This window comes from Haliotis rubra, unplaced genomic scaffold (genome assembly GCF_003918875.1).
Source record: "Haliotis rubra isolate DU_JTF1 unplaced genomic scaffold, ASM391887v1 Scf1071, whole genome shotgun sequence".
NCBI classification, from domain to species: Eukaryota; Metazoa; Mollusca; class Gastropoda; order Lepetellida; family Haliotidae; genus Haliotis; species Haliotis rubra.
In genome coordinates this window covers 160108-180933 of record NW_025764972.1, presented here as the reverse complement: position 1 = coordinate 180933, position 20826 = coordinate 160108, and the positions used below count along the sequence as shown (strand labels likewise).

Sequence of the window (20826 nt, the reverse complement as noted above, 5' to 3'; positions counted from 1 at the left end):
TGACACATGTTTGTCGCTTTATCCTTTTAAACCATGTTTTACAATGCTGTTTTGCAGAGGCACGTAAGGGATTTTGTGCAACAAAAAAGAAGAAAATGTTTCCTTTATGAGGTAAATATTTTATACCACATGCTTACAGCAACTACATGACTTACTTGTTGGTATTTAAATATGCAGGTGAAAATATTAAATTACAAGGGCGAAAGGACATTTTCTCCGACATTTACATTTACGTTCAATGTAGGGGATTTCACCATTTGAACTTTAGTATATTTTGTTACACATCTTATCACCAGATTGTCGCCAACGACAAAACAGGAATTGACGTCGACAAGTGGGATTACTTCGCTCGTGACTGTCACATGCTGGGCATAAAAGACAACTTTGACCACGACAGGTACATGGAGATGGCTCGTATCATCGACGTCGACGGGGAAGGTCCACGGATCTGCGCACGGGACAAAGTAATCCATCAATCTCTGTAGCTTTAGTTGTGAGGCTTTGGACAACCATCCTCGATAATCTCCAGGGTATACGTTACGATCACTCTCCACTATACCCTGGATGCATCCACGGCTTGGCCCAATAATTATATTGTCTCCCTTTGCTCGCTCCGCATTCTCCGAGCCTGCCAGTGTCAACAAAGATAGCGGTCGCAGTCGCACTCGCGGAGGTTTGTTCGCAGTGCCACTGAGATCTTTGAGGAAGTAATAGACAAATTGACAGATCTGAAACTTTCAAAAAATATATAATTTAAAGAACTCATTCTACCTCATTCAGAGTACCTCTGCATCAATTGCGTTGCCAAAATTAAACGGTTAGATAATTTAAGAAGGGAAAGTGAGTAGACACCTGATTGAATAAAAAGCCAGCCAAGGGAGGTAATAAAATCATCGGGCCAAGACGAGGGTATAGTGGAAAGTGATCGTAACGTATACCCTGGAGATTATCGAGGATGCTGAACACCTGAAAAAGGAGTATCTTTGTCCCTTCCTCAGTTCGTTAAACCTTACGTTTTGCGTATGTTAAGCTTTTAGCACTGAATCTGCTGCTGTTGTATTTCGAATACAATACGAATAGGCAAAAAAAGTTATACTCATATATTAATAAACTAACGACTACATCTCCCTCTCTTTTTCTCGGTGTATTCTCATTTGCCTGCACTTTAATTGGCTATAAACGAATTAGGATTAACAGTCCAGTGCCTGCAAAATTATAGTCTGTTCATGTAAGTGGAGTCACTACCCACTCACCACAATGCTCACTAATCGACCACTCTGAACACAGTTCATAATGTTTGGTCAACCAAGTCATTAAAAGTAATCAAATATGACATGAGAAATGGGGGTTATAAAACAGCAATTTAGTTTACCAGAAGTCATTCTAGAATGGCATAGGCACATGTTCACTTTGTTCCCAATTCCTTGGGTGGCAAGAGTCAAGAATGCAATGTTTACAAGTTTAGAGTCTTAACTGGTACAATCTCACCACCTGTTTATGGTGTTGCCGTTTCTTATCAGGTGGGATTGTGAGTGTGGTTATTGTCGTATGAAACAAACTATACAATTATATGTATTTACGTATAATGCCCAAGGCACATAAATATTTATTTCTGGTGTGACATTTATGTCACCATATTTTCATAAGACTCATATTTGTATATTAAATGTAAATTGCTGATTAAACATTCATCATATTTGTCAGATAATTCATTTTCGTATATTTGTATATATGCAATATTGTGTATGCATATGATGTTACGTGCAATATGAGAAAAAATTAAAAATGTCACCCTACTTTCAAATGACTCATATTCGTATATTGCCATATGCATTAAACAAAATGTGATAAACTTTACTGTTTACCTGCAGGTGCTGGCATACTTGCATTTCTGCTCCCGACTATAGCTTTAATTCCAATTGTTGTAAGGATTAGTACGGTCCAGTAATTTTAATCCCTTAACAATATGTGCAGGCAAAAAGAGAACACCCCATTTCTCTCATATACACTCTCTCAAAAAAGAAACGCAACCCCTATCTAAATATCTGACATCATTTCTAGAATAAAGATGGTGAATGTAAATTAGAATTTTCTTCAAAATACTGTTAATACGTTCCCATCTGATCAGTATAAGCTCCCAAACGGAACCATTGTCACACATGATGACCTTTGTATCCGTGTTATTTGAGAAAGTGCGAAATTGTCATGTACAAAATGCTAAAAGCCTGTTGCACGTGCAAATCGTTGAAAACACAGTTCATGTAGAGGGTTTAAAAGCACGCGTAGTTTGTAATTTTCTCTCATAATTTGCTCTGCAAATCAAGTTCAAAATGCCCCGTTTGAGTACAGCAAATCGAAATATTGCCATTGGTCGCATTGAGGCCGGGGAAAGCTTTGGAACAGTTGCCCGTCATCTAAACGTACACAAAACAACAATCTCACGACTTTGGAATCGTTACACACAGTTCCATGCAATTGAAGATCGTCCCAGGAGCGGTAGACCTAGGATCACCACACCGGCTCAGGATCAGCTTTATTCGACTCAGCCACCTACGTAATCGGCATGCCACACCCACCATCACTGCAACACAGGTGCCAGGTTTGAGGAGAGTATCGGCCCCAAACCATCAGGAACCGTTTACATGAGAGCAAATTTACGTGCAAGAAGACCAGTTGTTGGGCCCGTCTTGATACGCCAACATCGCCGCCAACGTCTCAGGTGGTGTACTAACGTAAGGAGATGGACCCTAAGAAACTGGAGAAGAGTCTGGTTTAGTGACGAGTCTCGTTTTCTTCTTCAACGACGTGACGGTAGACAACGTGTCTATAGACGAGCAAATGAACGTTTTGCACCCAACTGCGTTCGACAGGTCGACAGATTTGGAGGAGGAAGCATCATGGTATGGGGAGCCATGTCTTACAACCAACTGTCAGACTTGGTCATCATTCGTGGCAATTTGACGGCACAACGGTACATTGATGACGTCTTACAGCCACATCTTCTGCCGATAATCGACCAACAGAGGGAGTTGTTTCAACATGACAATGTCCGCACTCATACAGCTCGTGCAACAGTGGCATTCCTACAGAATTCAAACGTCAACGTGATGCCGTGGCCCTCCAGATCGCCAGACATCAATCCTATCGAACATCTGTGGGACCAGCTGGATCGTCGTGTTCGTGCACGTACACCACAACCGCACACGTTGGTTGAACTGGCCGCAGCACTCCAGGAAGAGTGGAGAGCAATCCCCCAGGAAAACATCCGCCGTCTGATTCGTTCTGTTCCGAGGAGGTGCACTGCTGTGATTAGAGCTCGTGGCTCTACAACGAGATACTGAAGACAACGCCCCCTAGCGTAAATTGAGAGTTCGATACTGACCTGCATTAACTGTTACCTTATACCGTGCTGACCTAAGGTTCACCATGTCAAATTTCATGGCATTATCTTTAAAAATACAAATGCAATAACCAGTTAAAATTGATATAAACATTACCAAAAAAAACAGGGGTTGCGTTTCTTTTTTGAGAGAGTGTACTTGGCTCGTGGCTTTAGATGAAATGTGAGATTAGAGGCAATAACTAGCTCCCCTCATCTCTCAAGACCTTCTAGCCAATATGGAGGAAAGACTCTTTGATAACATAGAAACGGGAATATGGCATTAAATAAGGCCATAAACGACTTAAAACAAGACATGTGCAACATCACAAAACGTGTTGGTGACGTGGAAGGCATGGCCGCCATTCATTAAATTGAAGTGAATCACTCAATCCTTTGATGAAGTGGTTTGGTAAGGTTATATTTGCTTGAGTAGATGATTATCAACCTGTTTCAGTAGTGCTAAACGGAATCAGTCACGAAATAAATTGTAACTATGAAACGTGACTAACAAATTGCCTGCCTTTAAATTTGATGCTATTACTTTCTTTGCTTTTAAATGACAATGTAATCAATATATGTCCTTGAAATAAAACTCATTCCGAGTATGTACTTACAATGTTTACTGGTGCAAACTTGTTCTCGTCACTATATGGCTGGAATAATGCCGATGTGACGTAAAGCTCAACTCAACTCACAATACGAAAACCCAACCATTTCAGCACGCGAACGCAACAGCGCACGCTTTCCACAGAAAGCAGTTTGTACTCGCCCTACAATATCTGTATTTAAGAGACCACCAATACCAATACTGTCACATGTGGTCATTATGGCACGAAGGAAGATAACTGAATCTCAAAGATGGCGAATTATCGGAATGCATTCAACTGGACTGTGTTTTAAAGCGATTGGACGTCATTTGAACATCCACTACACTGTCACCAGTCGGCTGGTCAGAAAGTACAGGCAGATGTAGTCAGAGATGGGCCCAGGTCTGGAAGACCACCAGTGACCTCATAGCGTGAAGACAAGAGCCCTATTACGACATATGTCCGACATCTGCGACGTCTGTGGTTACCAGGTCGACGAATCTCCTGGGTAACTGTGAGGAATCGTTTGAGACGTGCTGGTTTGAGGACCAGGAGGATCATCAGATGTCTTCTGTTAACAGATTTCTTCCTGAATATAATGGACATAATTATGAACTATGATAGTGATGAAATATGTTTTTTTTGAGATTGGAATCTCGTTATGAACAAACAACTAGACACTTACAACTATAATCACATCAATAATCCAAAGCAGAGGGATAAAGTTTTTTGAAATGATTGATAAATTTGATCTGAAAGATCTTGGCGTGAACATAACTACGATATTAGACGCTTCACCTTGCGGCAACCCAGTCCCCTCAAACAAGCGAGACTAGATTTCTTCCTGATTTCACATGGTCTACCATCTACGGTTAACAACAGCGATATTCTACCAAGTATAAATTCTGACCACTCACTAATCTCCCTGTCTATGACTTTTTCTACTTTAGCTTTGGGAATGGGTTTCTGGAAATTTAACAGTTCACTCCTTCGAGATAGGAAATACGTAAAACTAGTACAAGATACGATAAAATCAACACTAGACCAATATAAAAAAGATAAGGAACCAAACAAATACTCTATTGATGATCAACTACTCTGGGAAACATTCCTCTTTATGATCAGGGACTTAGAAACTAGGCAAGATGATCTAGAATAGAAATTAGACCTAAATGAGGATGGTGACACTATGCAAACTCTACTAAATGAAATAAATGTTTTAAAACATGAGCTAGATGAAATTGCCAACCATAAAATAAACGGAATGCTTATATGATCTAAAGCAAATTGGGTCGAAAAGGGGGAAAGACCAACAAAATAATTTTAAAAGTTAGAGTCAAGAAACTGTCTCAATAGTCCATAACTGTTTTGGGAAGGAATGTTGGAACAACTATAAAACAGAAAGTAAACAATTACTTCAAGAAACAAAACTCTTGAAAAAATATACACTGCACAGGGCCAGTCCGATGTTAATCTGGTCAAATTGTTTGAAAACGAAAACGTACCTGTTATAAAGGACCAGGACAAATGTAACCTGGAAGGGGAATTAAAAATGAACAAGCTATCGTACGCTCTTAAAAACATGAAAAAATACCAGGGCCCGATGGTTTTACTTCAGAATTTCTTAAGTTCTTTTGGACAGATTTAGGAGAATTTCTTCTTAATTCACTAAACTGTGTTTATAAAAATGGAAAGTTATCGATCTCGCAAAAACAGGGATCGCTAACATGTATACCTAAACCTAATAAACCAAAGACATTTTTGAAAAGTTGGCACCCTATCTCCCTACTAAATACCTCATACAAAGCTGGAGCTGCAGCAATTGCAAACAGAATTAAAAAGGTATTACCTAGTATTAATAATAAAGACCAAAAGGGTTTTGTCACGGGAAGATATATTGGCGAGGTAACCAGATTTATATGTGACCTAATGGAATACACCGAAACCTGCCAGATTCCTAGCCTACTTCTCACTGATTTCGTAAAAGCCTTCGATTCAGTAGATAGACTCTACCTCAGCAAGATATTAAAGTTTTTCATCCCCCGCAACGCATTTTGCGGGGGATATTAAAATGGAATCCGTCCGTAATTCCGTGCACATTTGTCTTTTCCGGAGCAGAACTCTATTTCTTCACCAAACTTGGCACACAGATAGATCTGGTGGTGTACTGGTGCCTTTTGGTAGATTTGTAATTCTGAATATAATATTTTTGGCTTTTCCGTGGCAACAAGTTTGACTTAGCCTGAAATTGGTGGTAGTACTCTTTTCCGGAGCTGAACTCTAAAACCGTTCACTATTTCTTCACCAAACCTGGCACATAGATAGATCTGGTGGTGTACTGGTACCTTTTGGTAGTTTTGGAATTCTGAATAAAATATTTTTGGCATTTCCATGGCACCAAGTTCGACTTAGACTGAAATTAGTGGTAGTGCACTTTTCCGGAGCAGAACTCTAAAACCGTTCACTATTTCTTCACCAAACTTGGCACATAGATAGATCTGGTGGTGTACTGGTGCCATTTGGTAGTTTTGGATTGCTGAATATAATATTTTTGGCATTTCCATGGCAACAAGTTTGACATAGACTGAAATTGGTGATTGTGCTCCTTTCTGGAGCAGAACTTTAATAACCTTTCAATACTCTCCTTCCGCTTTTCTATATGCACACCTAAATATTTGACATAATCATAACTCGTAGACATAATCATGAAAAGTATTTTGCCATTGCGGGGGATATTGATGACTTTGTCATCTTGTTAATTTTGGACCCAGCATCTCACATTGGATAGAAACATTCTATAATGATATTGAATCGAGAGTCTTGGTAAATGGATCTGCGTCAACTCCTTTCTAAAATAGGTCGGGAATGCCGCCAGGGGGACCCGTTAGCGCCGTACACCTTTCTGTTGTGTGTAGAAATCCTGGGTATCATGATACGAAACAACAAAAATATAAAGGGGATTAATCTTGGAAGTATAGCATATCTTCTATCACAGTTCGCAGATGATACAGCACTTATATTAGACGGATCAGAGAAATGCCTCCATGCAATTCTGAGTACTTTTGAACTGTTTTCCCGTTTTTCAGGATTGAAAGTCAACGTAGATAAAACTAAACTAATATGGATAGGCTCCAAAAAGAGATCCCGATATAAGATGTGTAAAGAATGGAAGTTTGACTGGTCACAAACAGACTTCACGCTCTTGGGAATACATTTCGATATTGATCTTGATAATATGGTTGAAATATACTACAACGAAAAACTAGCCCAGATTGAAAGGCAAATGAACATTTGGACAGCTCGTACCTTAACCCCGTACGGAAGAAACACTGTTCTTAAATCACTTCTACTACCTAAGCTTAACCATCTATTCTCATCTCTACCAAATCCAACAAAATGTGTCATCGAAAGACTTCATATGGAAAAATGAACCTGATAAGATTATATAAACCCAGAGCATGGGGGGATAAAAACTCCAAATATTCGAAAAATTATATCTTCACAAAAACTAAAATGGATAAAGAGAATAAGCGGTAATGACCTCAAATGGACGTTTCTCTTCTCCAGTCTGTTTAAAATCAGGCCCCAATTTTTACTGACGGATAGTTACTACAAACAAAATGAAATAATTCCCTCCTCAACTAACTCCCTTTGGAAAGACATACTTTTAGAATGGTCAAACTTTATAGTCATGTGTAAAAGAGAAATTGTAAATGAAGAAGAGATACAATGCCAATCCTTATAGAATAGCGACAATATCAGAACTAATAGTCACCCTTTTCTGTATCTTGAGTGGTACAAAAAAGGTGTCGTTTTTGTGAATGATTTAATACATGAAGAAGGCAGACTGTTCACATATATAGAATTTTCCAATTAGTTTTACAATAAAAACCAATTACTTAACGTATGAATCAGTGAAAAAGGCAATTACAAGATATGCTCGAAAACTGAATATAAAGCAATTTAAACAGAAATTAAGCGAACCAGTTTATCCTTTTAATGTCTCAAAAATGACACCATTATTGGGAGTAAAACACTATACGCCCCGAATTAGCAACAACAATTGGCGGCACAGAAAATTGCAAGAGGCCAGAGACATCAGAAGAAGCCAACCAGCTATCAACCGTGACCAGGGAACATATCTGCCTAGCGCCTGGGACTTATTAATCTAATTTAATCATCACTGCATGCCTCATTGTCCTTGTAATTATTACTTTTAAGGCTTGGCTTCCATTTGGTCTTTTACCCCCTGTTATATGCCACTATTGTTACCTAAACAACTATGCCTGGATTAACCATCCCTGGCTTCCACTTGTCCATCCACCAAGTTAGTGCTAAATATACACCCACCCACCCACCCCCCCCAACCACACCCACCTCTTGTTAAATTATCTTAATCATGCCCGGATTAGCAATCCCTGGATTCCACTTGCCTATCTACCAATTAAGTACTGGTTTCCGTTGTTATCTCATAACTGTTGCTGTTGTCGTGACCCTTCACAATAAAGAAGTTGACATCCATAACATTCTTGCCTTTCGATAAACAGCCAACAGTAGAGTCAAGAGCATAGAAGAGAATTTCACTTCAAAGATTCAGCTGAGAATGAATTTCCAAACACCGTTTAAGAGGCTTATATATTCTCTCACCGGGATCTTAAAATGATAATTTGAATCATAGTCTAAAACTAGATATCACTATATTAAAAAATAGAATGATACAGTAGACCATTTGACCAGGTTTTTAACAAGTTGAATTATCTGTTTTTAACTTGGTTAAAGAGGTCTCATCAGTGCTTAACTGTGTCACCAATGTGTATCATAAAAAAAAAATTGCCGTCTCTTTTCTTCTATTTACCTCCCAATACAACAGATTCATTTTCTGTTTGTGTTGACTGCAGGAGGCCAATAACCTGTACGACATGTTTCACACTCGGATGATGTTACACCGACGGGCCTACCAGCATAAAGTTAAAATTGGAGTGGAGCTCATGTATGTACATCTACACATTCTACGATATTGAGAAAATATATGAAACAACGAAATTATGTGCAAAACGTAGGAAACTGCGTCGAATATACTCAAGATATTTCTGTTTGTGCATTTACCTCGTTTCTCAAAAGCAACACAGAAGAAACTTATAAATCGTAGCTGTATTTTGAATATACTGATTGTGTATTTTCAGGATTGTCGATGCACTCCAAACAGTTGACAACATCGTACGGATATCGGGAAGGGATGGGTAAATACAGTTTCACTATCAGTTTCTAAAGCCAGATTACAAAAAGAAGTGAAATGCAGTAATATTTCTTATATATATTTCTGTGACAACTCTGCCACCCGGAAGCACAAGTTACCTCCCTTGAGTTGAATAAATGCGCTAAACCATGTCCATGTTAACATGAAATCTCTGCCCCTAAAAAGCTGTAGCATTCCGACTATTACGGCCACTAGCCGAGAGCCGCGATGCGGTCCTATACAGTCAAGACATGACCCTGCATCGCGGCCGAGAACACCACCTTCATAAATCCTATTCAGATTCTAGTGGCCGATTACCCCTCGTATTTTCTTGAGATTTGTTAAATATATTTCCTGTGGGTTTTTGACTGAAAAGTCGATACCGATGTACTCCCAGATAATTTCCCTATACATACACGTAACTGTCAATTTTTGTCATCATACATTTAGATATTAATGGGCCTGAAACCCGTTGAGTTCTTGTTTCAACGATAGCGAGCTGACATGTTGACATGTTGTGCGCATGCGCCAAATTTCTATAGTCCGTATCGGAGGACATTCTTCATTAGCGGTTCGCAATACTCACTCTCGCCTCCCGTTTCGCGCGCTCGTACTTTGGGTGAATCACACTTAATGTATATTAAATTGATCTGCTTTTATGTCATAATTTACAGATTTTCCTTGCAGAGAGGATTCCATTCATATCTCTATAAAAAGATGTGTCCAGGGGATCAAGCATATTTATTAATATACAACGTAGTGCAAAGGACACGTACAATATAGTATGGTTATGTAAAACAAGGTCACAAATTTGTCGTATTCACAGACTGTGTATGAGATACATTTTTCTGAATGATATAGATTTCAGGATATGTTTTAGTTCGGTAGTATTATGGAGATATTTTTTTGTGTAGACATAATATTTGTTGCAAGGTATATTAAATTCAGACGTGATTACATTTGTCTTTAAATCAAAAAAATGATGTGATTCTATTCTACTTTTAGTTTAGTACCGGATTTATTTTCTGTCTATTTTATAAGGTTGTGGCTCAATAGTTTTACCTGTGTACATTCAAATAACAAACGAATGATATGTTCAGTTTTTCAGCATTGCACAAAGAATATAGAGAATATGCTACAATTTTATATTTGTTGTCAGCATTCTATGAATAATATGGTGTTGGAATTAATTATCTTAACTTTGTCTTATTCGTTGTTCTTAACGGTAAATAGTTTTCCATCTAATTATATTTCGATATTTCTGTATAAATATCAGTTTGCCATTGTTATTGACTACTTTTTCCTTTAAGGCAATATCCTTTACACAATAGCATAGATTAATCTGCATACTTTTCCCTCCATGTATAAAGTTCTGAGGTTACATGGATCGAATGGTTCTTCCAACATGCTATCAAATGATACAGATTCTTTCCATATATTATTTATAGATTTGATAAGATTTGTATGTTCTCAAAGAAAATTACTTTAAAATATATGTTAGTACAACAGAATGTTTTACTTGAGGAGAGTTATTAATATATGTTTAAATGTATATACACACATATTTATTAGGAATTATCATGGTTATGGAATTTGTAATATATCTCCTTTATTGACAATGGTCCATGCAGGAAGCAAATGTACTGTAAGTCCCCATGGTCCCTAGTATGGTGATCTACCTTCAGTTGTTGGCGATCAATAGCCTGTTTTTTATATTGTATCGTCTTGTATAGTTCAAATGTTTTAGATTTAGTTACTAGTTTTATATCTATATCTGTGATAATCTAGTTATTTTACTGTCCTTCGTCGGCAGAATTTTATAATTTCACTTAAATTTTTGATATATTTATAACTTGCTTTAGTCACGATATGGCTGAAATATTGCCGATGTGACTTAAAATCTTAACTCACTCACTCACTTTATTGACAATGGTGTTTAATGATTTACTAGGTGTGCGTTTGTCACAAACGTTTAACGATATACTCGTTTTGTTTTTTATAATATACACGGCATAATCACTATATATTGCCAATAATCCCATGACATGATATTAAACTGTTCACTTTATTTCTGCAAGAACTGTACCAATTTTTTTTTTAAAAACATGACATGTCCTCCTTTTGCCCAATCGCAAGCATCCCTCTGATAGTTCGTACCAAAGCGGTATTTTTAAGTTCAATTCATTCTTCGTATAACTATGAAAAGAATAGCCACATGATAATGAACAATCAGAAGCCTGATCCGGGCATAATATTGGAACATAAATATTATATTTTGAAATATTTTCTTTGACTTTCGCGAAACCGAAGCGAAACAGGTGCGCGCGTTGTACACGGTAAGATACATGGTAAACTATCCAATTGTTTATCTATCCTGGACATTATTCAAATGGTGAGTGAGTGAGTTAAGATTATAGTCACACCGGCAATATTTTAGCTATATCGTGACTAAAACAATTCATTTAACACTCCCTCCAACCCAACCCAACCCAACCCAACCCACACCCCGGCATGTAATTTTGTTTCCAGAGTCCTAACTCAAAACCATTCAATATTTTTCAACAAGAAGAAGATCATTTGACAGCTACGTAAAGTCCAACTTGATTTTTTAGATTAAGTTAGAATCGTTTACACGGAAACCGGGAAAAATATGAATATCCAAAATCCGCAAATAATAAAAGGAACCACTTTCGGGTATGTCTCATATATCTTATAAGCTCTGTTGAAAGATATTGGACTGTTTTCGAGTTGTGTTCCGGAAACGAAGCGCACCCCTCCTTTTGAGACAAAGTCCGAATCGTTTCCATGGAAACCGGGAAAAATAAAAATGCCAAAAATCTGCAAATAGCAAATGGCACCACTTAAGGTTCTGTTTGATATATCTACCTAGTCTTGTTGAAAAATATTGAACGGTTTTTTGAGTTATGCTCCCCGATACGAAGCCCACCCCTCTTTAAGACTAAGTCCAAAACGTTTCCATGGAAACCGAGAAAAATACAAATGCGAATAATCTGTAAATAGCAAAGGCACCACCTTAGGTTATGTTTGACATATCTACCAATTTGTGTTGAAAAATATCAACAGTCTTTGAGTTATGCTCCGGAAACAAAATGATCACGGACGGACAGATGGACGAGGCGACGACTATATCCCCACATTACATGCCGGGGAAATAAAAATGCATATACATGTATCTAAAAAACAGATCAATCAAACTTTATCGATCCGATCAATTTCTTTTATAAAATCAATAATTAAATGACAGTTAACATTATTAAAAAGATCTTTAACCGTTTTGGCACGGAAATATTTATCCTTTATGATGGAAAAATAACAGTCAAGCAGGACATGTTTGACTGCGATTCTTTCATCACGAGGGACACAAAGCGGACTACCTTTTAGTAAATATTCAGGCGTATATCTTGTGTGTCCAATACGACTTCTTCGCATAATAACCTCGTCAACCGATAGTTGGTTTTATTGAATGTAATTTATTGATACCTACTTCAGTGCACATGTCCAACTTATTCTGCCACAATGTGTGAAGCCCATTTCTGGTGTCCCCCGCCGTGATATTGCTGGAATATTGCTAAAAGTGGCGTAAAACAATACTCACTCACTTCTTCTCCATCAGATTACGAACATGAGATCTAATGATAGCTAAAAAATAGACATTTGATACTATGATAAACCGAGATTTTTATACCTGGAACGGAAATTAGGTGAGATATATACTAAACAACATACAGATGTCATCTTTCTCCGGCTTTGCCAAATATTTACAATATACAACTAATGTGGTGTCGTATTTTCAGAAATTTCATTACATTTGAAAATAAGGCTCGATCTCTGTTAATGATGCTTAGTTAGTCAAAATACATCTACATAATCAAGAGAGTTTGGGAATCTAACAACTAACTTCTAGGTAGATAGGACCATCCATTACCTCTTTTCTCATGTGCGATTTCCTAATTCTGTATAATTTGTGATAATACCAAAACGTATCCGGTTACAATGTGGATTTTTGTATTGAAACAGATTGGCTCATCGTGTATATATGTGTGTGTGTGTGTGTGTGTGCGTGCGTGCGTGCGTGCGTGCGTGTGTCCTCTCTGTCGTCCCTTACGTCAGAGGAAAATCAACTTTCATCAAGCCATTTTTCACATTGAACGTAGAAAGTTATACATAAGCATACAAATCCATTTCATATATTGTTATGTCGTTCAGATATCACGCAGTATTTTATTCGCACAAAGTTTCATCAAAGATGCCAAATAAAGAAATCGTCCCGCTGTAAACGGAGACATTTACTGCTTTTCAACGCATAACAAAATTGCGGACAACCTTTAACAAAGTCTACTTTCCAAACCGCCTGTGTACTTGTGCTTCAAATTTACATCATCGGATAGGAAATTAAATATTCTACATATCTGTGTTATAGCCGTAGCTAGAAGCAGTGCATCGCTAACGCAATTGTCGCTCAACGTTCATTTTTCAGAACTTCAGAGAAAATAAACCTCGGCATCCATGGGGTTAAGGCTTCTGTGCACTGCGTTGTATATTAATAAATCTGCTAGATACCATGGACACATCTTTTTGTAGAGATATGAATGGAATCCTCTCTGCAAGGAAAATCTGTAAATTATGATATAAAGGCAGATAAATTTAATATACATTAAGTGTGATTCACCCAAAGTACGAGCGCGCGAAACGGGAGGCGAGAGTGAGTATTGCGAACCGCTAATGAAGAATGTCCTCCGATACGGACTATAGAAATTTGGCGCATGCGCACAACATGTCAACATGTCAGCTCGCTATCGTTGAAACAAGAACTCAACGGGTTTCAGGCCCATTAATATCTAAATGTATGATCACACAAATATGACAGTTACGTGTATGTATAGGGAAATTATCTGGGAGTACATCGGTATCGACTTTTCAGTCAAAAACCCACAGGAAATATATTTAAAAAATCTCAAGAAAATACGAGGGGTAATCGGCCACTAGAATCTGAATAGGATTTAAGAAGGTGGTGTTCTCGGCCGCGATGCAGGGTCATGTCTTGACTGTATAGGACCGCATCGCGGCTCTCGGCTATACGGCAACGTGCTCCCGATTCATAGTAATGACATCAGGTTTTCGAGAAAAAACACGAGAGCGTAAGTCAGTTGTGCACCTGAAACACAACAAGATGGGGACGTACTTCACAACTCACAATAGAGAATTGAATCAGACATTTTTAGAAAGAGCATTCTCCATTTGTCAGATCGAGTACATACAACACACAAGGTAAACATAAACCGTCAACGTCAGAGACTATGCATTCTCGATTATCCACCGATAGAAGGCGTAGAAGCCGATACAGGATGCATTGAGCATAGTGTAACCGGGATAGTTTTGGTTGTCAATAAGTCCAGGTCTCTGGTTACGGGGATGAGAACTTTTATTCCTGATAATAACAACACCCTCCAACAACACATGATTCAATAAATACAAAGTCATTATCAGGGGTGGAAATAACCCATTGCCCGACGCCCCAGTCCAGTGTGTGTTTCTGTTTGGCAAGCAAATTTGTATATCACACTGTACCGGTGTCCAGTTGACTTTCCAATGTTAATTATGTTGCATATTTAGAACATCAACAAGAAAATCGGCCAGTATAGTGGAAAAATTATCAGGGCAAGTGATTTTACATGTGCCACTGTACCGGAGTACACTAGCAAATTTAAAGTTATTTCCACCCCTGAAATTATATGTACATAAGATTTAAAATCCGTCATTACACCTCTTAGATGAAATTCCGCAATCATAAACATTCTAGTTACATAGACTACAAGGGGCGATCACTCCTTGATATACTGCTTACATATAAATGACATAAATATGGTTAAGGTAGAGGCATATGAAATCTATAAACATGCCCAGATACAATATATGAATGACACAATGCTACATAAACATTTTTAACAAGACAAAGAAATTCCTACCCGGTGCAGCGCCGTCAAGCCAGTCAAGCGTACGTATAATCTGTTTAACCAATAATCAACGTTACAGCAACGATAACTCAAACTATATATATATCTGCTATCATTTCAAAACCTAGGATATAATATAACCAGTTCAAACTAATATCACATTCATACTTACATTCACATGTACACTATCCTTTCTCACATTTATAAAATCACTCCATCAAACGTCCAAATATGCAACTATTCACTTGTAAAAACTGGAAACACTTTAATGAACTAGCTAACTTATTTGGATACTTTCATATTAAATATTATACACTAAAACATTATTGGGTTTGAAATTAGCTAAGTGACTGGTTGAACCTAACTTGTACACTTACAGACAAGTTACAGTTGATATTAACACATAAGTTACAGCTTACATTTACACATAAACATTAACAATGTAGCATTTAAATGTATACACACTGATTAATTGATACAACATATTAAACTGACCTGTGGTGATGTTACCAAGCGAATAGATCCCAACACCGGATAGACGTCTTGCTGGTGCAAGCAGTGACAGAGAAGTGAAGGTTTAACTTAGTAAAAGATTGCAACAGCTTAAATGATCCAATCAGATTGGATCATATAAGGGTACATAATAATGTAATGACCCTACCTAACCACCCTTAATTAAACTAGAATAGCACTGACTGCATAGCTATTAATAGACATGTGTTAAGATGAGAATAGTCAGTTTCAAAATGAACAGACCTGTTGATAGAAAAGTATTCATTACTATAAATAAGAGGTACGTAAGTCCCAATGCATTCACAGTAAATTTAAACCTACTACTATTTTTAATTGTAGTATATGTTATTTTAATCTATGGCTAGATTTATCTAAATTGCTAACGGCTGAAGGGATTGGCAATACATAGCCTGTTTTTATATTGTGTTGTCCTCTATAGTTAAAGTATGTTACTGTTAGTTACTAGTTTTAGATTGAAATGTGTGATATACTAGTTGTTTTGCTGTCCTTTGCTGATAGGTTTTTATAATTTACCTTCATTTATTGTAAAATTATACCTTGTAGTCAAGATATGGCTGAAATATTGCCGATGTGACTTAAAATCTTAACTCACTCACTCACTATAAATAAGAAATAATATACCTGCAAGGCAAAGTGACCGTTAATATACAAGTATCCATAAATATCCTAATATGAAGTGATATCCTGCCATTGCATTGTAACTGTTAATATACAAATATTCATAAAATTGTTAAAGGACATAAAACTAATATGTACATGACTTCTTACTTATGTATCTGTCACAGTAGGAGCCAGTGACTACTGTATGAGGTGAGGTGAGGTGAGGTGAAATTGGGTTTAACGTCGTGCTTGAGAATATTTCGCTCATATGACGACGTTCATGCGTGTGAATGTGTATGTGCGGCTACTACTACTAGCCCAGACTTAAGCAGGTCTTATAGTGCTAGTCCACTGAGATACCACGCCGCAGTAAAGCATGAATACCCCACTCAGACACATTATACTGACTCCGATCCGACCAGTCCTTGTTGTACCCATGAATGCCGAGCGACAGACAGGGACGAACAAGTACCATATTTTAACGTTTTTCGGTATGACTTGTCGGGGATCGAACCCGCGACCTTCCGCTCTCCGGGCGGACGCTGTAACCACTAGACCATGGAGGCGGTCGACTGCTGTATGAGAGGATGAATGAAAATCAGGTGTTCGCCAAAAGGAAAAGCATGTCGGGCTCTACTGGCAGAAACCTAAGACAATACTAAAGAAAATTTGAATCTACTCAGAAATGTAGATACCAACGCTTAATATATTTTTACAATACAAAATAGAGACGAATGCAATATCTGACAAATTCTGTTTCAGTGAAGTACCAACAGACCGAAACATATCTGAATGCATTGACGATATGGCGGCCTACTCCAAGCTGAATGACAGCATCCTTCAGTTGGTGGAGCTTCCTATAACACTGGGAACAAGTCACCAAGACACCGGTGAACATCAGACATTGCACTGTCGTAACTGGAATAAAAGTCTGCCAATACATTCAGTTCTCACATATATGTAACATATCATGGAAAGAATGCACCATCCGATAACAGAGTGGTAATCTGTAACTATACATTGAAAGAACTTAGGTTTCTTGAAAGCTTCATTATTTTCACTTGTGCATGACTTATCGCTGACACAAATGGTCGTAGTTTAGTACTACAAGTAGAATAATGAAACCGTCTCCAAGATGGCTACCGAGAATGAGTGAACAAAATATTCTGAAATTGATCTATGTTTCCGGTTGTCAATTTACTCACATACAGTCAAAAGTGCCTGGATGTGTAACATTACCAATGGATGCTTTTTTCACTTATGTCTCTAATTTGTGCACAAATCAAATAATTGTACCGAATCAATCTAATTTCTGTTAACCAATTACAGAAGAACAGAAAACAGCAAGAGACAAACTGGAAAGAGCAAGAGGCATACTGAAAAGACTCCGGTCAAGAGACTTGTACAAGTGTGTTGGCAAACGCATTTTATCACCTGAGGAAAATGTATGTATGATGAGTTTCGTACATATGGTGCTGTTGCTAAATATGGGTACAATGCATCATTGTGGATGCAGCTGCCATTTGTCAGTGTTTCATCTATAATAAAAATAATAATAATAATTCACTTGTATAGCGCCTGGTATCCCTCTGTCTAGATGTTCACTGGCGCATATGTAGGAGTCAGTAGAGTGAAAGGGGAAAATACATACGCACACACTATTTCTATTACAAGGTAAAGGGAAATTACAGCTGATTTTTATCAATCGAACCTCTGCCCACCTTAATATTCTATCGTGGCTGAGGAATATGGCTGAGACATATAGAGACATCAGACCAACGCTTCATACATGCGTCACAGCAAGACTCACAATGGAGAACTCAGAGAACCTGTACGTTGAACCAAATTTGTAGGTACATTCCGTATTTGCAGAAACTGTGTCAACGTTTTGAGTTTGTGTGTATGAAGAATAACTGTTACAGTTCAATATTTTCTTCTCAGCTGGACATTCAGCAGACAAAGAAGGAAATCATAGAGGAAGGAGGAGAGGACTTCAGTGAAGAACACTTTGAAATCGCTGTAGGTAAAACTCATGTTTCAATTTCTCAAATCGCAAGAAAATTAACGTAGCACGTTTATATTTTTTAATAAATCAACAATATCCTTGAAAGTCGAGACGAAATGATAACAGTTGGTGTTCAGCAATGATGAGGAAGTTATTTCACAAAGCTGCATATTTACTGAGGCATTATTTGGGTTAATCCAATCTCTCGAAAGGCATTTAGAAGTTGGACGAACATGAATCCATGACACGTTTTGTGGATAACAACTTCTTTTTATTCTTTATACGACGTTTCAAACCTAATTCTATTGTCACAATTTTCATTTTGTTTGCGTTTCAGAGCTAATAATTATTGTTTTCTTTGTACATTATCCGGTCTAATTGGCTTTGTAATTATATTGTTATCTTTGTACATTCTCCCTCCTTGCGTTCATCCGCAGCTGTAACGTTCATCCTCTGCAGCTGTAACTGATGTAAATCGGCTACGGACACATTTACGGTCTCTGTCTTATAGTGACCGGTCATCATCATCATGATATCTAAATATGGCTGAAGGGTCATTGTCGGCACAGATACTACAGATATGTACCTAAGTACACAAAGTGAACAAAGTCAAAATACAGAAACGTACCAGGTACCCTCAACGGGCACAAGTCCATATTTCGCAACCTAAATGTATGTAGTTGTTCCCATGATTGGGATTTGTTGTGTCTGTTGCGAAATGTTCGTTACTGTGTATGGTTGTGTCTTCTATAATGCAATCAAAAGCATCTAAATATACAGTATGACAGTTCCTATCAGGATAACGGCACACTGCGGAATGGACCCATCCTATGGTAGGTTTCTGTATTCTGATTTTAGCTAACGTACGTTTCTGTATACAGAAAAGGACCTGGGGAACATATCTGTAGTACCCGTGCTGACAACGACAACTTCAGCCTTAATGTGTGTCACGTTTGTTTGGAGAATTGTTTCCGCATACATACTCATATGTATGAGACAGAATCCAGTGAAGGACACCAGCATCTTTGCATTCAGTACTCTTGCGTTCAGGCACATCACGTTCTTTGTTTTGCATTCATTGTCATCGGTAAATAACGATATACACTTGGGACAAAATGCAAAACGAATGCATCATCATGTTCTCCGTGACTCGTTCTACAGATGTTAGTATACCAATAAACATATCCGTCACATTATGTATGGTTATGTATTTTTATAGGCGATGTCTTTCGATTATGGAAAGAAGAAAAAGGATCCAATTAGCAATGTCCGGTTTTATAGCAAAACAAACCCTGAAATGGCCTTCTCCCTTTCGAAAGAACAGGTATGGAGACTCTTTGCTTCTCGCGTCTAAGAGTTATATGATCTCCCATTGCCACGTAAGGTGGTATGGCGAAGGTATCACTGAAATTTAATACATTAAATACTCACATTTTGATGTGTAAGATTACACCTTGAGAATAACTTTAAAACTTTCTATTTAAATTTCAAGATGTTCAGCTATATATTTTGAAGGTTGGTTGTGTTACTAATAATGAGCATTTGTTTTGTGTCATTGTTTAGTACATGTATATGTCTGATCATTATTGAGGCGCTCGCAAAATGTTGTTGTTGTTGTTGTTGTTGATAGTGTATATCTTGTTGAGATCACAGTATCGCGTGACTAATGGTGACCTATTAGCGTTTTGTCTTCTGCCTTGACAGTTATATTACGACAACAAGATTCCATGCTTCCATTATCAATGCTGGCTGTTGGCCCCCACAATGCAACTTCTTGACTTGTGGCCAGCTACTTGCCCTTCACGGACGGGATACCAATTGGAATCAATGTACTTGTCTGCCCCTTTCCAACACTAATTCCTGGATTAAAGAGTCATTCCACAATCTGGCATCCTTGTAGAGCATCCTCCTCGTGGTGGGTGCTGGATAACGCCAATAGCTCTTCAACCCCTTGTTGACCCGGGGGCTTATTGGTCCACAGCACCCCATTGCTGGTTGTAAGAACGAATTGGTCAACCCGTTTGTCGTAGGTTGCGCCCCTGTGTCCGTGGAGGAAGGGATTCTGGTGGTTGAGGGCACTGGTTCCAGGAACAGTGTTCCTTTGCCCAACACACCACTTCGGCCCTGACTTCACCTAGACGGGTGTCAGAATGGGCCCGGTTCAATCAATCGTCTGGTCATGCCGAGCCCTGAGCTTTAAATACGTGATGGTCAAAATTAATCAAAATTAACAACTTGATATTTCAAGCTTGGCCAATTATTTTGAACCAATGATTCCAAATGTGCATAATTTCATGTATGTTCTTGCCTAGAGTCGTATGCCCAGAAGGCAATGGCTCATGGGCCAATCTGGTGGGAAAATTGTTCTTTTAGTTTTGCGCTTGAGTATATCATCCGAGTTTCCCTGGTGCTGCAAGTCGGAGACCAACTGGTTTTCAGCATTGTCCTTGTGCTACTCCGTGGTGGGCGGGGAGCACGGATGATGAAATATAAACACTAACCATGGC

At 38.1% G+C, this 20826-nt stretch overlaps 1 protein-coding gene across 1 annotated transcript; it reads left to right on the top strand.

The window, feature by feature from the left end:
* The first annotated feature begins 33 nt into the window (after positions 1–33).
* LOC124280047 (deoxynucleoside triphosphate triphosphohydrolase SAMHD1-like) lies at positions 34–19673 on the top strand. The gene is made up of 8 exons (XM_046715928.1): positions 34–63; positions 297–464; positions 8868–8959; positions 9153–9209; positions 17077–17204; positions 17644–17759; positions 18256–18333; positions 19539–19673. The coding sequence occupies exons 1-8, from the start codon at positions 34–36 to the stop codon at positions 19671–19673; spliced, it is 804 nt and encodes a 267-aa protein (XP_046571884.1).
* Positions 19674–20826: the final 1153 nt, after the last annotated feature.